The sequence below is a fragment of the Molossus molossus genome, unplaced genomic scaffold (assembly GCF_014108415.1).
Source record: "Molossus molossus isolate mMolMol1 unplaced genomic scaffold, mMolMol1.p scaffold_m16_p_8, whole genome shotgun sequence".
Lineage (NCBI taxonomy): Eukaryota > Metazoa > Chordata > Mammalia > Chiroptera > Molossidae > Molossus > Molossus molossus.
In genome coordinates this window covers 107,526,693-107,545,664 of record NW_023425402.1, presented here as the reverse complement: position 1 = coordinate 107,545,664, position 18,972 = coordinate 107,526,693, and the positions used below count along the sequence as shown (strand labels likewise).

Sequence of the window (18,972 nt, the reverse complement as noted above, 5' to 3'; positions counted from 1 at the left end):
CCGGTATTCCATGTACGGAGGGATGTACCACCAGCATGTGTACAGGGGATTTGACAAAGTCAGCTTGCTTTCTCTCCCGAGGCCAGAAAATAAGAAAATGGATAGTAGCCCTGGCTGTATGGATAGTAGTTTGGCTCAGCGGTGAGAGTGTCAACTTGAGAACTGAAGGGTCACAGATTTGATTCCTGGTCAAGGGATGTACCTCGGTTGCAGGTTTGACCCTTGGCCCTGGTTGGGGTCGTGCAAGAGGCAGCCAATCAGTGTGTCTCTCTCACATCGATGTTTCTCTCTCTCCTCACTTCCATTTTATCTAAAAAGCAATGGAAAGAATATCTTCGGGTGTGGATTAAAAAGAAGAAGAAGAAGGAGAAATAAGAAAGAGGATAGTAGGCCTGACCCCAACCCTTTTCTTCCCAGCTCTGCATGAACCCATGACTTCTAAACCTGTACCTGTAGCCCACACGTTCTCCGAAACTCCAAACTCATACAGCCAATGCGCCACACAGCGTTTGTTTAAATTTATCTTTATAGTTGAAAGTATTATAGATATCCCCCCTGACTGCCTCCACCTCACTCCCCGCTCCCCTGGTCTTTACCACACTATCTATCGAACTGAATGTGAGCACAGATTCCCTTCCCCGACTTCACACACACACACACACGCGCGCACAACCACACCTTTCTTCTTGCAGTGTTCCCAGTTCGGTAATATTCTCTCTGTCTCTGTCCTTCTGTGTTCTTGGGGGAAATCATTACGCTCATGCTTGACTCTTTTTCTCTCTGCCTAAAATATGCTTTAAAATGTTGTCATTTCTACCTTTGAAATACATCCAGAACCCAGCACTGATGCCCACCCGCAGCCCTGCCTCTCCGGTCCCAGGCGCCACCACCCCTCAGGCGGGTCACTGAAGTAACCTCCCACCTGCTTCTCTGCATTCTGCTTTCATCCGTGTCCCCAAGAGTCCCTCTGAACACATCAGCCATATGGCTGTCTTAGAAAGATTACTCAAATCATGTCACTCCACAACTCCAAGTCTCCAGAGGTTCCCGTCTCTCCGAATAAACAGCCAGAGCTCCTGCAATGGCCTTTGGGGGCCTCTGCCTCCCCGATCCTTCTCAACTCTCAGACTCCATCGTCCACGTCCCCACCCCGTCCCTCTGCTCGGCCGCCCGGCCTCTTCGCTGCCCCTCGGACGAGCCAGCACATTGTGGCCTCTGGACCTTCAGAGCTGGAGCGTTGGCCTGGGATGCTCATCCCCTCGGTGGCCACTGGCTTGTCTTCCTAATCTTCTGACCTCGAGTGTCTGTTTCCACACGCCTTTCTGGAAGGTGTTCCTAACTCACTAGCCACCTGTCCACATTGTGGTCCCATGTCCCCTGGAATCTAGCTCCTCTCGGTTGCCATTCTCCTTCCCACTATCCAGCTGACACACCAAGCAGTCTAATCCCTCAGGACTGGTTGTCAGCCTTGTGGATGAGCACAGACACGTCTGTCCTGCTCACTGCGGATCCCTGGTGGCCACAGCCGTGTGTGGCACCAAGTGGTTTTCCCTAATGAATAGCTGAGCTGATGCATCTGACTTGATCCCACTTTGGAGGGGACTGTGATCTGATGACGCGAGGAGAACGAGAACCTAGAGCTGCACCGGGGAGGACCTCCGCGCTGTGCTGCGGGCCGGGACCATCCACGGCGCCCAGCCGGGGGCAGGAAAGCGTGCCTTTAGCATAGAGCAGTGATGAGGGGAGAGGGGTGTCCTTGTCATCATCGGTCAGTTCCTCACCAAGCCGAACACGCTCAGGGCGCCACGTGGCTCCAACAGTGACCACAGAGTGGAATAGTGGGGCCTGGTTTCTAAATGGTGTTATACCCCATGAGCTCACTATGTGTGGAATCTGATGAACAGAATACACTGAGGGACAAAACAGATCCAGACACAAGGAAGCAGGGAACAGACTGAGGAACCTCAGAGGGAAGGGGCGCGGGGGGGGGGGGGGACACACCGAAGAACTTACATGCACGACCGACGGACACAAACAACAGTGCAGCGAAGGCCGGGGCAGTGGGGGCGGAGTGGGGAGGAGGGGCTGGGGGGCAGAGGGGGAGATCTGTAATCTGCCAGCAATAACGACAGATTAAGACTAATACTAAAACCCAGTGGACTCCTGAAGGAGCCATGAAAACACCCTACCTGGTGAGATTGCTAATGATGCATCGTAAGTGTCCATAACTTGAAACGTGTAGGTACATTCCCTAAAATGTGTACAAAGTAACACTGTGAAATGAAGTTGATGGAGGTAGTATTTAAAAAAAAAAAAAGTTGCAAAATCTCTTTTCTGAGCACAGAGTTCTAGAAGTACAACTCAGCGATTAGAGCATCGGCCCATGGACCAGGGAGTCCTGGGTTCAGTCCCCAGCCCCCGTTGGGGTCGTGTGGGTGGCAGCCTGTCGCTGTGTATCTCTCATACTGATGTTTCTCTCTCTCTTCCTCCCTCTCTCCCTCCTGCTCTATCTGAAGATAAATGCAAAAATGTCCTCTGATGAGGATAAAAATAAATAAAAAATAGAAGTACAAAAAATAAACACCTCACTTGTCTGCTTTCCCAGTTGGGACTGGGAGAAGACATCGGACCTCACCTCATCTACCCTGCCTCATTTTTGACTGAAATGGATTAACGAGAAAACCCACACTGCACCATTGGCATGTTGCCTGAAGCATCTCAGGAGAGGGGTCGTCACTGTCAAAACTCCTTGTGTCTCTGCAGTACAACCGGTACCAGCACTATGGCGCTGAGGAGTGCGTGCTGCAGATGGGGGGCGTGCTGTGCCCCAGCCCGGGCTGCGGGGCCGGGCTGCTTCCGGAACCACAGCAGAGGAAGGTCACCTGCGAAGGGGGCGGCGGCCTGGGCTGCGGGGTGAGTACCGTGGCACCCCGGTGTCAGTTTTGTGTGTGTTTATCTGCTTTGGCAGACTGCTGGGATTACATGCGTGTTCTGTTTTCACTTGGATTCAGACATCTTTTAACTGATGCATAAGAAAACGCAGGTAAAAACTCTTATGTAGGGTTCCAGATGTGATGGATGGATAGATGGATGGATAGATACATAGACGGATGGACAGACAGATACATGATTGTAATAGATTAGATAGATAGATAGATAGATAGATAGATAGACAGACAGACGGATGGACAGGCAGATATATGATTGCAATAGATTAGATAGACAGATAGATAGATGATAGATAGATAGATAGATAGATAGATAGATAGATAGATAGATAGATAGATAGATAGATGATAGATTGATCGATTGATTTCTATTTTGGAGGGGAGGGAAGGTTGGTTCTCAGTGTTTGTTCGAAGACGGGGCAAACCACTAGACCAGTCTTTTGAACATCTCTTCCAGTGCTCAGCTGATTCAGAGCAAAAATCGATGATTTCTTGTGAGCTGGCTTTAAGTTGATGGGCGTGGAGAAAGGGGAAGAGACTCCCCATCAGTGATGTCTTAACAATGCTGTTGCCTAAGTAGTTCAGGAAATTAAATGAAGATTAATGTGGAAAGCTTGAAATGCTCCTGTGTCGTGAAAATCATTGGAAGTAGAGACGAGCCCAACCAATGGTGTCTCTGCGGGAAGTGGAGTAGGAAACGCGGGACATGCTCGTTCCAGGAGGTCCGCCGGCACGACCTGGACGGCCCGCGGCGAGTCTGGCCACGAGCTGCCAAGGGGCGAGGGACGGGTACCCAGAGGCGACAGGCATCCTGGATGATCATTGAAAGGACAAGTGGGTCATACCCCTGGCATTGGATTTTTGGATTTCACACAGGCCAGAAAAGGAAGAAAGTGTATCTGCGTGTAAAATGCTATTGAGTTTTGATGGGAAAACTTTTTTTTTTAATTGCCACACAAGGGGCCCTGTGAAGGCAGGAGCATGGTGGCAGCGGCGTGTCACCCAGGCCTGATGTGGGGCAGGGCACTGGGAGTCACCTGCGCAGCAGTCGGCATCTGTCGCCCTGTGTAGAGCTGTCTATCTGTCATGCGGTGGAAGTTGAAAAATAACCAGACGCCATGGCTCCCAAGGGGAAAGAAACACCGCTGGGCTAGTAACCGCGACAGCATGTGTGGAAGGAGTGTGCTAGCCTGAGAAATTAGGGCTGTCGGCTCCTCCTTCCAGCCGCGGTCGGCACCAGTGACCAGTCTGCGCCGGTGGTGCGTGCCCCAGGCAGGCAGTCGGCACCACTGACTAGTCTGTGCCGGTGGTGCGTGCCCCAGGCAGTCGGCACCAGTGACCAGTCTGCGCCGGTGGTGCGTGCCCCAGGCAGGCAGTCGGCACCACTGACTAGTCTGCGCCGGTGGTGCGTGCCCCAGGCAGTCGGCACCACTGACCAGTCTGCGCCGGTGGTGCGTGCCCCATCAGGCAGTCGGCACCACTGACTGTAGTCTGCACGGGTGGTGCGTGCCCCACCAGGCAGTCGGCACCACTGACTAGTGTGCGCCGGTGGTGCGTGCCCCAGGCAGGCAGTTGTCAGCACTGACTGTAGTCTGTGCCGGTGGTGTGTGCCCCAAGCAGGCAGCCAAATTCCGGGATCAGAATATTAGCAAATATTTCCTTTCAAAGCGAGTTACAGTCATTTTTAGCTCACGGCTAAATTGCATGCTTCTGCCTACTGTTGTTTCATTCTCTAAAGCTGGACTTGAAGAGCTTAGCTTTGGCCCCGGCTGGTGTGGCTCAGTTGGTCGGGTGCCGTCCCGTGCACCAAGGGGCTGCTGGTCCGATTCCCAGTCGGAGCACTGGCCAGGATGCCGGCTCCATCCCCGGCAGGGGGCGTGCAGGAGGCCGCTGATCCACGTTCCCCTCTCACATCAATGTTTCTCTCGCCCTTCCTCTCTCTCTAAAAATAAATTCTAAATCTTTTTAAAAAATCTCAACTTTCTTTATATGGTGGGGAGTTTTTCTGGCCCATCTTCTGCAGTCAGTTGTTCACCTGGCTTTAAAAAACTCAAGGTTTTATGTCATGTTTAGGTGTTCAATTCCTTCATCATTCCTTTTGCACACTACGTGACATCATAAGTAAGTAGCACATATATACGCTCCAAATCATGGGAAAAGACACTGGAAGGGAATGGAATTGCTTTTATATCTTTGAGCTCAGAGAGTTTGGGGGCAGCCCTTACCGAAAGGCGGATATCACATGTTCCTTCATCCTTTGGAAATGCTGGTAATGAGTTTTATTTTATTTTGATTTGTCCTGTTTCGTTGTTTTGAGGGGTATGCCTGCCAGTTGGTACATTAGTTCTCTCTCCGGGTGTAGCAAATAACCCCACATTTTAACCGTGTAACCAATAGACATGTGTTATCACATAGTTTCTCAGAGTGAAGGACCCATGAGTGACATAGCTGGGGGTTCTGGCTTGGGGTCTCCCCTAAGTGGCAGTCAAGCTGGGCTTGGAGGGGAGGGGAAAATTTCTTATCCTTCTCAGCTCTGTCGAATCTAATAATCAGATGGACATGAGACAGATTAGCAGGAGAAAATAACCTGATTTAATTGTGCGTGGACGGGCAGGGGTCCACGACAGTGTGGCCCCAGGAAGGTCAGGAAGGTGGCTGTTATACTCCCTGGAGCTAAGGAGCGAGATGGGGGTAGTGGTTTCGGATTTCAAAGAGGAGGAAGGACATTCACACAGAGATGGAAAAGCGGGCATTTGGTGAAGCTATTCACCCGGCATCTGTAACAATGAGACCCAGAAAAGACTTTGATCAAAAAGTTCCCTAGTTATCCGTGTGGCTGTCCGCTTCCTGGAGCAGGTCCTCCATCTAATTCTCTCCAGCATTTAGGGGGAAAGTCAGAGGTTCTTACAGAGTCGTTTGTGTCTTGAAAATAACCAGCTTAAAATAATCAGTATTCCAAAGGGGCATCTTTGGGGTCCAGGTAGCAGCCCATTGACAAAAAAGACATCGGTTTCTCTTGGGTGTTGGCCAAAGGCCAAGGTTCCTCACCGTGTGGCTGCGTCTTCAGCTGTTCGTCCCCAGGATGGCGGCTAAGCGACCTGAAACAAGGGGTCCGAGAGAGCAAAGAGGAAGCCGCAGGGCCTGGTGTGACCTGATCCCCAAGGTCGCACACCGCCTTCTGCTGCCTCGTTAGACTGAGGGTCTGGATCCAGCCCGCCCTCCAGGGGGGGCAAGGGGGCTCCATCTCGCAGGAAAGAGTGTCAGGTGATCCGCAGGCAGACTGTGAGCCAGCACACTGCGCCCCGTGAAGAGGCTGAGAGAAGGACACAGAGAATGAGTTTCTGAAACATGCTCTGTGCTGCCCCAGCCTGCACACTCCTCGGGCATCGATTCTTACTGCTTTGACCTCTCGGCAGGAAGAAATTGACCTTCTCATCTCCGCTTTCCTTCAGATCCTCAACTTTCACCAAGGATGTTAACCCAACTCGGATGCCTTGAGGGGTCTGTAGCGGTTAAGAAGGAGATTGGGTGGGATGTCTTTAAGGTCAAATCCTGACTTCACCGGCTACTAGTATTGATAATGTTCATGCCTCTGTTTCCTCGTCTTTAAAATAGGGTAAATACGGTAACACGGGATAAGACTGTGACGAATTTAAATGACACAGTAGATCTACAATGCTTAGAACGGTGTCTGGGTTTACGTATATATTTCCTTGATCAAAAGCTTCGTATTTATCAAAAGCTCACCTAAAAGGCCCAACAGTCAAGGAAAATTATTTACAGCACATTTGTTTGAGCCTCCCTTCCAAATACTCTAGAATATGCCCCTGGATCCAGCCAGGTCCAGAGCAGGGGATCGGTAGCGGCCTCGCTGCTTCAGCGCTTCAAGGACGTGTTCTTCCTGCAGAGTCCGTGGGCACCACGCCTCGCGTTGGTACGCGCTCGCTCTCCGGCGGATCTGACGCGTGTGGCTCAGGACAGCCAATGGGCTGGTCTGGGAGGACCATGGGGGCCCCTCCAGGCTGATCTGAGCAACGAGAGCTCTTGGGCTCGTCCCGAAGTTGTCCTGAGGACATTGTGGATGGTGCCTCTCAAAGCGTTTTCCTCTGGGCGCTGACGGCCACGGAGCCTCGAGCCACGGTGGTGGGCTCGCTGGAGCAGACACGCCGGCCATTCGTGAAATGGATCTTGAAGCTCATTTGCTACCTTCTCTGTTTTCCTTCTTTCTCATCCCCTCCTTCTGACTTGTGCCATTCATCTGTGATTTGTACATTCCTGTCAGCTGTCAATCTTTTCTGGGTTCAAGGATGGTCATGGAAAGCCATTGTGTGTAAGGAATCGTGGTTGATTCATGGTTTCCGTGGCAGAACAGGTCCCAGTAAGTAGAAGTCAGAGGAAGAGGAATCTCTGCTCAGTATTTTCTCTAACGCCATGGACAACCAGCTGCAAAATGGATCCTCGGGGAGGCATGGGGTTGAGGAGAGTCATTAACAGCAAAGCTACGGGACAATCACAGGGTCCTGGACGTGGGAGAAGCCCTCTCCCATTAACTTCGGGGGTTCTCAGGCTATAACTTAGAGCTTTCCTGTAAGATGCCTGCAAATCCACCTGAGCTTAACTGTTCCTCAACTATTAACAGATCCAGAATGTACAGCTATTATCATGTGGGTATCCGCAAAATGCTTGGCGTAAAAAATCGATCTCATACCTAAAAGGGTAACAACCGAATTCCCTGTCACTTGCAGAATTTAAATGTTAAGCCTTAGAAGTCGTTGTGAGAGTCCTGTAGACTCACGTTTTCGGAACAGACACGCCCACACATGAGCATCAGGCTTGGAGGGCTCTGCTCTGCTCACAGGCCCCACCCACGCCTGGAGGCCCCCACACATCCATGACTGCTGTTGTATGTAGCTTGCATCCGAAGAAACCGACTTCAGCATTTCGATTGTCTTTGGCCTCTTTAAAATGGGTGCTCAGGCTAGTATTCATGAGTCTCTTATTCAAGCATCTGGGCCTGTCCACTGGAAATCAAATCACCTGATCCCATGCTCTCTATGTCTCTAGGCTTAACTGCTACCCCGAGAGTAGTGTGAGCGAGCTCATCGGTGAAGGCAGATGCCTATTTAAATGATAATGTCGGTCCATCCAGGGAAGGTCTGGTAGATGTGTGATCATGAAGAATTATTTCAGATAAAGTACCACCTCCCAGGATGGGTGGGAAATGGTGCTTCATCTCCAGACAAGTCAAAGTGCTACACTTGTGTCCTGTCGTTACATTTCTGTCCTCAGTTTTTATAATCTGGTCTTCATTAAAGTCATGTGCTGGGGGTTGGACTTTCACTGAATGAATGAACGAACGAACGAACGAATGAATTTTAACAGTGTTGAAGTAATATGAAAGCACTACCACTTTCATTTTCAAATATTAATGATTATTTATCCAATATTAGAATCGCTTCCCTTGCCTCAAGAAAAACGTCTTCAAAAAAGATTTAAACACCTTCGTGTACTTATACAATAGACAGGGTGTTACTTGCTCACATAATACATATTTCCAAATACCACAATATACTAAGACCAGAGACCCACAGACATCCCACTAGGAACCTGGAAGGACAGACCCAGTTAGAGTTGACATGTCCCGTAAAAGGCCGCACGGCCGCATAAAGGGCTTCGCACATCCTGATATGCACACGTCGCGGTCTTGGGAGCAACGGGATTGTAGCTTTGCCAGAGCACAGGCCATTTTTACAGTGATGGACAGAAGTCCGTGGAGAATATATTTGGGGAGCAAATTGCCTCCCTCTCTGCCAACCTTTGAACATATTTACTACCACTCGTAAAAGTATTAATTGATTTCCTGAGGAGTTCATGGTACGCATGACCCTCTTCTCGGGCTTACTGCTTTTCATCAGAACTGTCTCACTAACTTTTATGACGCGAAGCAAAGAGTTGACTTTTGAACACTGGGAGACAGCAGCGGAGTGTGGAATACATTATACTCACTGACCTGGGAGCACAGGAGCTACGGCAACCAGCCGCTGTGAATTTCCTGTAAATAAAACATCGTTCTCTCACGTGCTGGTGTTTGGGGATATGATAAATCCGGGAGATAATCTCGTACAATAATTCGAGTAATTGGATGAAGAGTTTTCTGTTTTAAATGAGAAATCGAGGACAAGATTTAACAACTGAAAAAAACAAATATTTTTTAAAAATCATATTACTGGCTGTTGGTTAAGGAAATGGAGCAGAATTTCTGAAGGCTGGGTGGTTACTGTCCTTTAGAAAATACCGAGAGCAGCTCCCAGGCCGCTTTGCGGTGAGGGAGGCACCAGCATGGGGCGGTTGCTCACACCGGCCTCTTAACCAAGCGTGTCCCCGCCATGGTGCTCCTGGAGGAGGGTCTCAGAGGTGTCGGATCGACAGTCACACCGGCCCCATCACCCCGGATCCAGACCTACACCGGTATGGGGGACACCTGCTCTTTGCAAGGGCATTTCTGTTGCACATGGTGATCCTGAACTACTTCTAACAATAGCATTGAGATATCATTGAAGATTTTAGTTCAGTGTGTGGCATTTTCAACCCTTCTTTTTTTTTATCTTTACCTGAGGACCTTTTTTTTTTTTTTTCTTTCCTGCATTTATCTTCAGATAGAGTAGGGGAGAGAGAGGGAGGAAAAGATAGAGAGAAACATTGATGTGAGAGAGACACATCGACTGGCTGCCACCCACACGGCCCCATCTGGTACCGGGAACAAACTGCAACCGAGGTACGTGCCCTTAGCGGGAACCAAACCCGGGACTCTGGTCCGCGGGCTGACGCTCTAACCGCTGAGGCAACCTGTCCAGGGCATAGACACTCTCTCACTAAAGACATAACTACTTATCGAGTGTAAAAATTCATCAGTAGATGGGGAGCCCTTTTTTTCATTATGTGCAGCTCAGAAATAGAAAACAAGCACATGGTCAATATTTAATGATACAAGGAAAAGCTTTTTCTGTTCTTTAAAGAGATTTTAATTTTATAAATATGCGTAATTTACTTAAATTACATGAAGTATTTTGAAAACTGTATTGACTCCTCCCTTTTCTTAAAAAAGACGGGCGATTAGAATGTAGGCTCCGAACGTGGGTGGTTTAATCGTGATGCGCCCAGAGGCACGAGAAAGAACCGGTGTTTTCCCTGGGAGCCATGGGGTTTGTCAGCACTAACTGAGCTGCGGGGGGACCTCAGGCGCCTGGCCTGTCCAACACAGAAAGCGGAATCCTATCTCGCTGATGCATTGCTCTTTGATACGCAAGATGTTATTTACGAGAAGGTATTTTGAAAAGAAAGTTAATGTTATGAAATGTCAAAAATATGCATTCCGTGTTATTTGTCATGTCCAAAAATCTAGGCTCTAAGATTGGCTCATTTGCAGAATGGAAATCAGTCTCACTAAACGCTCTGCATGCGAGATGGCTTGGGGTGCAGAGATAGAAAGCTTTGTATTTATTTTAATTAAGGAAACCGTCCACAAAAGTGCAAATTGAGTGAGCCATTCCTCTGAAAAGCATCTCTCAATGGACAAATGTTCCTAGAAAGAGTTCTGCGGTTTGAAATAGAAATATATATTTTCTAACAACGCAAATCCCCGTCCATTCCACTAACCTTTAGCTCATTTTTGTCCAAATAAAGGGCACTACAAAGCAGTTGTACTCTTTCAAAGCGGTAAGCTCCGTCTCTTTGAACCATGTGTTGGAAAATCAGCATCGTGGCCGGTAAGCTCCGTCTCTTTGAACCATGTGTTGGAAAATGAGCATCGTGGCCAGTAAGCTCCATCTCTTTGAACCTGTGTTGGAAAATCAGCATCGTGGCCAGTTGAATGGAGAAGTCTCTTGAGCTCCCACGCTATGGGAGCATTTCAGAAGACAGACTTCTGCTGAAGATCACATCCTGTCTGTGCATCCGTGGGATCCTGCTTCTATCTCATGCTCTATCCAGGATGGTAGCCACGTGCCACATGTGGCTATTTAAATAAAATAAAAATGTGCTTCTTCAGCCGCAGTAGCCCCAGGTCCAGCGCCCGCTGGCCACGTGCGGCTTCTTGGGCGGAACAGCAAGGAGGGAGCATATTCTCATCACAATCACAGCAAATGCTACCGGACAGCGCGAGGCTGGGGAAGGACCAGGCCAGCCCCCAAAGGAGCAGCATTTGCAAACTCAGGGTTTCCTGTCTCAGAGACGGGCGCTTGGACCTCTGCAGCTCTGCCTGAGAAGAAAAATCTTTCCAAAAGTAAAGGAATTATCTAAGTCAAAAATAAAACAGCCCAGCGGTGTTCAAAGGGAGACTCCTGCAGCCGGGCTCCTGGGGATGTTCCCAGGAGGGTGGAGGGAGCAGAGACGGGCCAGACATCCGGGATGAAAGAGCTGGAGAGGCCAGGGAAGCGGGGTTCGCTGCGGGACTCGAGCTTTCCGAGACAAACGTGCATTTGCCTGCGCACGCAGCACGCCGCAGCGGGCGTTCCTGACTCTCAGAGCAGGCCTGCCTCCGCGTGGCGTCTTAGGGGACAGGAGTCCCGTGGAACGGCCTGGGCACCGCATCGCGCTGTTTCCTGCACGGTGTTGATCAGCCAGCGCAGCACCGTCACTGCGAGCTGGTGGCAGCACAGGCCCACAGAGCTTCCCTCCTCGTAGAGAACTCATAATACATGACTTAAAACACAGTACAGGCCCTGGCCGGTTCGGCTCAGCGGTTGGAGCATCGGCCTACGGACCAGAGAGTCCCGGGTTCGGTTCCCGCTGGGGGCACATACCAATAAAACAAACAAACAAAAACAAAACAAATTATAAGCCGGCCGGTGTGGCTCAGTGGTTCAGCACTGACCCCTGCACCAAGAGGTCACCGGTTCTATTTCTGGTCAGGGCACATGCCCAGGTTGTGGGCCTGATCCCCAGTGGGGGGCATGCAGGAGGCAGCCAATCAATGTTCTTTCTCATCAATGTTTCTATCTCTCTCTCCCTCTCCCTTCCTCTCTCTCTAACAGTCAATAAAGAAAAAAGAAAGTTATAGCCTGGCCGGTGTGGCTCGGTGGATTGGGTGTCGTCCCATGGACAGAGAGGTCCCGGTTCAGTTTCCGGTCAGGGCACCCGCCCAGGTTTCGGGCTCAATCCCCAGCAGAGGGCGGTGCACGAGGCAGACGATTGATGCTTCTCTCTCACTTCCATGTTTCTATCAGTCTCTCTTCCTCTATCTGTAAAAAATCAATGAAAAACAACATTTAAAAAATCATATGCCGCCTTTGTCTTAGGTATATTTGTGAGACAGCATAGTTTTATAGTGAAATCTTTTTATTTCTCAAACTGCTATTGATATATAATTTGATAGATTTAAGATCCATAGAAAAGATAGGATGAAATTTTATGATCACGGGTGGTTAGTAACGTCTCTTCAAATGGTCCCTAGTAAATGAACATGAGAGACTGTTTTACTTCATAGGATAAATGATATAAGGATGTTTTCACGTAGGTGTCAACCTCCCAAAACGTTCACTGCGCGGACAGAGCGATGATGACCAAGCAGTCGTGGGGTGAGATCGGTGTCCCTGTTCTCCGCCCTGTCAGGACTGCTACAGCGCAAGGACAGCAGCGAGCAGAACAGGGTGCTCTCCCAGGCTGCCTGCTGGCGTCCCCCGAGCCGGGTTCTGAGTGGCATCTCTCTCCCCGCCCTTCCCAGAGGCCATCGGCAGTTCCAGGGACAGAGTTGCGCTCCATCTCATGCTGATTACTTCCCCTGCACACCCTTGTGTGGTCAGGGGCAGCAGCCTCCACACACCCGTCCTGTTCTCCTCTGACCCGCCTCTGGCTCTCCTCCTCCTTAGACTTCCTGCTGGCGGCAGCCCCCGCGGGGTGCTGGTCCCCCATGTCCTCGGCTGGGTGGTGGCTTCCATCGCTCCTCCCTGCGCGCTGCCTCCAGGAAATGGCCCGTGGATCTGAGCCGGCTCGTTCCCGCCCACTCCCTCGTTACACCCTCCGGGCTTGTCGCATCTACTCTCGGGGTTGTGGGGTGGGGTCATCAGAGCAACGTGGTTTGTTCTCTCATCCCCCCCTTTTGATACCGGTTGTTTTATTTATTGTGGAAAATATATATAACAGAGTTTTCCATTTATAACCATTTCAAGTATACAATTCAATGACGTTAAATACATTCATAATGTTGACTAACCATCACCACTATTTCTAATTTTTTTTTTCGCCCTCAACAGAAACTCTGGACCCAATAGGCAGTAACTAGTTATCCATTCCCTCCAGCCTCCGGTAACCTCTAACCGACTTCCTGTCTCTCTGCATTTGCCTCTGCTAGAAATTTTATATACATGGAGCCAGAGAATATATGGGTCTTTGTGACTGGCTCTTTTCACTTAGCATCATGTTTCCAAGGTTCATCCAAGTGGTAGCACGTCTCAGAACTTCATTCCTTTGCACAGCTGAGTAATATTCCATCGTATGGAGAGACCACATGTTGTTTCTCCCGTTTCTTCTCAAATGCAGTCAGCTGAAGTAACCCTTCCTCTCCCTGGGTCAGAAGTCAGGCAGACTCACTGACTTTCGTCACTCATAAACAATAAAAGGTCTGAGACTCACTTTAAACTGCATTTGTACTGTCGAGTCATTAAAATTACCTTGTCTCCAAAAATAAATTTGATGATTTCAAGTCATTCAATCTTCTCCGTCCGCCCCCGAGGCCCAGCCCTCTGCACCACAGCTCTGTGCCCTCCGTGGAACCCCAGTGGGCTGGTCCAGCTCACCTGTTTCTCTGGGGGCTCATCAAGTCCTGCCCGTAGCCCCGACTCTATTCATTTTCAGACTGCCGGCCAAACAGAGCTCTCTGTCTGACCCCTGCCCCTGTAGGTAAAATAGCAATGGGACCCAGCTGGAATCAGACCTTACAGATCTTATGGTCGAGGTATTTGTGGAGGATATTCATTGTAGCACGATTTTGTAATAGATACAAATTTGAAAACGATCAAATTTTCAACATTATCATAGTGATTAAGTGCTTTTTTTTTTTACGTGTCTACACAATAAAACACAATACCCTGTTTAAAAGAATAAGGCCATTCTGTGTGCTGTGCAGCGAGTTTTAATATAGAAAATTGAGTGCAAGAAAGGAAGTCGATACTCATAAATATATAAACTACTTTCCGGGCAGAATTAAAGTAACGCGTTGCCTTAGGATAGAGTGGGGAGGTAGGGAAGGAGCCTCCCACCCCTCAGTTCATAACTTTCTATGATGTTTGAGCTTTCTAAATATACAGAGTTATTACTTCTACTTTTTAAAACATAGGGGACAATCTTAGTTTGAGCTACTTTTTAAATGAAACTTCTTACATTTAAAAAAAGCTAGTAATGTTATTTGTTAAAAATAATAGCAAGCCCTGCCCAGCTTGGCTCAGCAGTTAGAGCATCGGCCGGGCCAAGGACCAAAGAGCCATGGGTTTGATTCTGGTCAAGGGCACGCACCTTGGTTGTGGTGTGGTCCCCAGCCCTGGTCTGGTCATGCGGGAGGCAGCCAGTCGATGTGCCCCTCTCACATCAATGTTTCTCTCTCTCCCTCCCTCCCTCACACTCTATCTGAAGATAAATACCCTCAGGTGAGGATTTAAAAATAGATAAATAAATACACCTGGCCCTGGCCGGTTTGGCTCAGCGGTTAGAGCGTCAGCCTGCGGTCTAGAGAAACTCGGGTTCGGTTCCCGCCAAGGGCGCGTACCTCGGTTGCAGTTTGTCCCTGGCCCTGGTTGGTCGTGCGGGTGGCAGCCACTCGATGTGTCCCTTTCACGTCGATGTTTCTCTCTCTCTCTCTGTTCCTCTCTCTTCCTCCCACTCTATCTGAACAAAAAATGGAAAAATGTCCTCGGGTGAGGATTAAAAATAATAATAATAATAATAATAATACACCTGGCCAGTGTGGCTCAGTGGTTGACCATCAACCCATGCACCAAGAGGTCGCCAGTTCAATTCCCAGTCAGGGCACATGCCCAGGTTGTGGGCCCGATCCTTAGCTGGGGGCATGCAGGAGGCAGCCAGTCAATGTTCTCTCTCATCGATGTTTCTATCTCTCTCTCCCTCTCCCTTCCTCTCTCTCCAAATTCAATAATGAAAAAAAAATTATTAAAATATAAATAAATAAAAGCAAGGTGACGAGTAATTAAATGAGGTAGGATTTTATACCATTTCAGACATAGCGTGTCCTTCAGGCTAGACTACGGAAAAGGACGCAGGCTTCTGTGTCCTGGGCAGAGGCCAAGGCTTGTGTCCTGGAAGGAGCTGGGCATGCGGGGGGCACTGGGCATTCTTTCAAGCATTGAATTTGCACGGGCACACACTCCTGTCACACTGATTTAGCTGAGTGACACATTTAGGAGAAATGGGAGTGAAGTCTGCTGGGAAATCTAATTCACTTTCTCAAAGTAAGTCCTATGAAACGTGGCACCAAAGGCATTGAACTGAATGCAAATAGGTGGATTTCCATTTTCATCTAATTTTTAAATAGTTTAAAGCAATGATTTCCAACCTTTTCCATCTCCTGGCACACATAAACTGATTCCCAAAATTCTGTGGCACACCAAAAAATATATTTTTGGCTGATCTGACAAAAAAAAAAAAAGTAGGTATAATTCTGATTCATTCATTCACACCGGATGGGTATTGTCGTGTTGGCTGTTGTCATTTTCTGGAGGTCTAAGGGAAAAGAAGTCAGTGCCCCTGACTGAACCGTCAAATGATGCATGTTTTAAAAATGTGTGTGGCACGCAGGTGGAGTTGTTCCTAAATTATAGAAAAATATATTCCTGTGGTACTCTGTACATGCCTGTATTCTAGGGAAATATTCTTGCCGTGTATTTTGTTTATCTGCCTGTTCTTGTTTATACCTATTTTCAGTGACATTTAGAGTTTGGTGTGGCCCAAACGAAACAGCCACTCAGTACCGGGGCGACGGGCGTTTCTCACTGTTTCAGACTTTCCGTGGGAAGAGGCCAGGCCTCTGAATTCCACACCGGTTCTCTCGGGGACAGGGCTTATCCTGGGTGCAGACCAGTGGCTCCCTCCTGGCCGCGTGGGGGTCGAGACGGATCAGAAACGCGTTCCTTGGCTGCTGGGAAATGCAGTCAACCCCCTCCTCCTCTGTGCTGTGGTCCAGCCCCCCGGATTCTGCCCGGGGACCTCCTCAAACTGTCTCCTTTGCTTCTTCAGCCAGAAAGGAGTGAAGCCCGGGTCTGATCTGACTCCCCCCATCAGAGGGACACCTGGCAGAGCCCCCCGAGCCTGGCACATGGCCTTTGTCCACCTGTCCACTTCCAAGTTCATACTGGGGTCGTGAGAATCAGATTATGTCTTCCGGTTAACTTTTTTTTTTGAGAATATATTTCAAGGAGAAGAAAAATATCAAGTAAGGAAGATGGTGAGCCCATCGGCCAGGCCCAGGCCAGAGGGGTCAGCCTCGCCCGTCTGCCCACTCTTGAACCAGGGTCCGCAGAAGCGGGCAAGCAAGGCGTCCCTGGAGCGAGGCCACACTGTCTGATGTGCTGTGGGGAGTCATTCACCAAGGGCCCCCCGACTTCCCCTCCGAAAAGATAGCAGTGTTCTTCCCGCCGCTTGCCACCCTCTTAGGAAGAAATCATATTGTTCCTGACACACGGTCGTCACAAAGCCTGTGGGTGTCGTCCGCGCAGCGACCATCTGAGATTTCAGTGTCTAGTGATTTTCCCCCCCAGTTCCTCTCAAGGTGTTGGTGTGACGCTGACAGGGCCATCGTTCAAAGGTCTTCATGAGCTCTTCTGAGGCCACCTCCACGGCAGAGTCCACTCCCCTTACGGAATGTCACCTCTCCCTGGAGACGCCTTAAGCAAGGCACTGGCTCCCAGTCCCGGCTGCCCCTCGGAACCCGGAGCCGGCCCTGTGTGTGAGCCTGCCCACCGGTACCCGGAGGAAGCAGGAAAAGCAGAAATACCAAGCGCAGCCAGCTTCTCCGTTATTCTTTTGCATAAATAAGATGGACTTTTACTTGCTGGGTTTTCAGAGAATGTGCAGGGCTCGGGACAGACGCCCCCTAGAAGAGACAGCACGCTGACGTCGCCTTCTCTAGGCCGCTCGCGTCAACGGTTTTACCTGCGCGGGGGGGCGGGAAGCGAAGCTCCGCTCGGAAGAGGGCTGTTCTTGGGGACAGAGTGAACCCCAGTCGCGGCCAGCCTCCGGAAGACGCCTTCGTGCGGAGCCACCGCTGGGCTTTTGTAGAAGCAGGATTGTATCATTGCAACGTGCGGGAGCAATAATCAATGGGAGACGTTGAGCGATAGGATTAAAGACAGAAGATCTTTGTTAGACTAAATCTGTTGACCTGGAACTTCCGGAGGGAGCTGCGTGGAAACGCCTCCCCTCGTGAAGGGAACGGATTTCTCCAAGGCCTCACGGCTGCTGTCCGGCGGGCACGGTGCTGTGTGTATTGTTCGTTTGTTGTTCTAGAGAAACTGCAGGTTGTTTTTCGTCAGCTCTCAGAAAAGCACTGAACTTCAATAATATGCACAGTTTAGGTAAAACACTTGCTTTTAATACCCGGAGCGTTATTTTAAATGTCACGGATATCAGCAGGGATGCAAATTACCCTAGAAAGTTAAGAAAATACCCAGCATGAAACATGCCCTACAGTCATTTCTCCTCCCTCTGCAAATAGGACTGCTCCCTGCTGGAGCGTGGCCCAGAGCACGTGGCCCTGCGCACCTGGCCACCGGCCAGCTCGGGCATGTCTGGCAGGTCACTGTGCGAATCTCCCAAGCATCTTCTTCTGTGGGAGGTGACCTCGTTCCCCGGTCATTAAAGGAACCTTATGTCTCAGCAAGTCCTGCTGCTCCCATGACCCTTCCTGGGGGTGGTTTGGGGACAGCCAGGTCCCCTATACTTGACTGCACGACTTGATGAATCAGCTCAGAAGCCCCTCGTTGCTGGACTGCTTGTCATGGGAGAGGGTGCGGCTCCTCTTTGTTTAATGGAATTGAACTGGGCTTTCCGCCTCTCCAGCCGATATCGCTTCACTGGTCCACGGGCATTCTCTTAAAAATGACCAAAGGAATACATTTGCTGATGACTGTGGCCAGATAACAGATAAAGAGCTACTTGATTGACAAGGACTTTCTAGTAGAAGACAAAACAGCCTGCGGATTCCATCCCATAATATGTTTTGTGTCCTCGGCAGCTGTAATAGCAGCGACAAATGTCTCCTCATTTCTCTCCGGCCAAATGGATTGCAGTGCCCTCCATTGTATTATTCAGACATTAGTCCCATGGTGTGTGACCGAGGCCCACACGGCAGGGGCTCAAATGGATGGAAGCTCATTTCTCTCTCATAAAAGCCTGGAGCAGGGAGGGCAGCCCCGCTCCGCAAAGGCTTCTGTTGCCCTCCTCTGTGCAGGTGACTCAGCTCCGGGTCCCCATTTCGACCAGGACAAAGGGCTGGGAGGAGGGGCACATGCCATGCCTTGAGGCCAGATCTGGGCCTGGCACACAGCGCCTCAGCCGTGGCCAAGAGAGAAGTTGGTTGCGTGGCCCCGTGGGTGCTCCCAGCGGCAGTGGGTGCCGTGTCCAGCTGAACCCAGTCCTCCAGGGAAAGGGCGAATGGACCGGGAGACATAAAGGTCAGTGTGTCCCCACCTGCCCAACGTGCTCTCAGTCCTTCATCCTCACCCCAGTGCCGTCCGCCTGTGTTGGTCTCTGTGTCTTCAGGCACGAAAACTGCTCTCCGAGCGGAACGCGGCCGCGGCTGGTCGCTCGCAGGGCTGAGCGCTGGCCTGGCGGGCGCTTCTTCCGACAGCACGTGTGTGTCCTTTTCTGTGGCAGCAGCACGGGAGGTAGACCCCAGCGCTCAGTGGCCCCCGCAAAATCGTATGTGCCCCTTTCTATTAACAGGTGTTTTCACAACGACCTGAATTCGTGCCGACAGCTGGCACACAGTGTTGCCACAAACTGAGAGAGAGGCGAGTCT

The 18,972-nt window shown here is 50.0% G+C and overlaps 1 protein-coding gene across 1 annotated transcript in view; it reads left to right on the top strand.

Annotated features, from left to right (window-relative positions):
- Positions 1–18,972, top strand: part of PRKN (parkin RBR E3 ubiquitin protein ligase) — a 1,054,158-nt gene that overhangs the window by 907,032 nt on the left and 128,154 nt on the right. Inside the window, exon 9 of the mRNA XM_036249419.1 lies at positions 2,764–2,913. Within this exon, the coding sequence (XP_036105312.1) occupies positions 2,764–2,913 (150 nt within the window). The remainder of the gene's footprint in view (positions 1–2,763; positions 2,914–18,972) is intronic.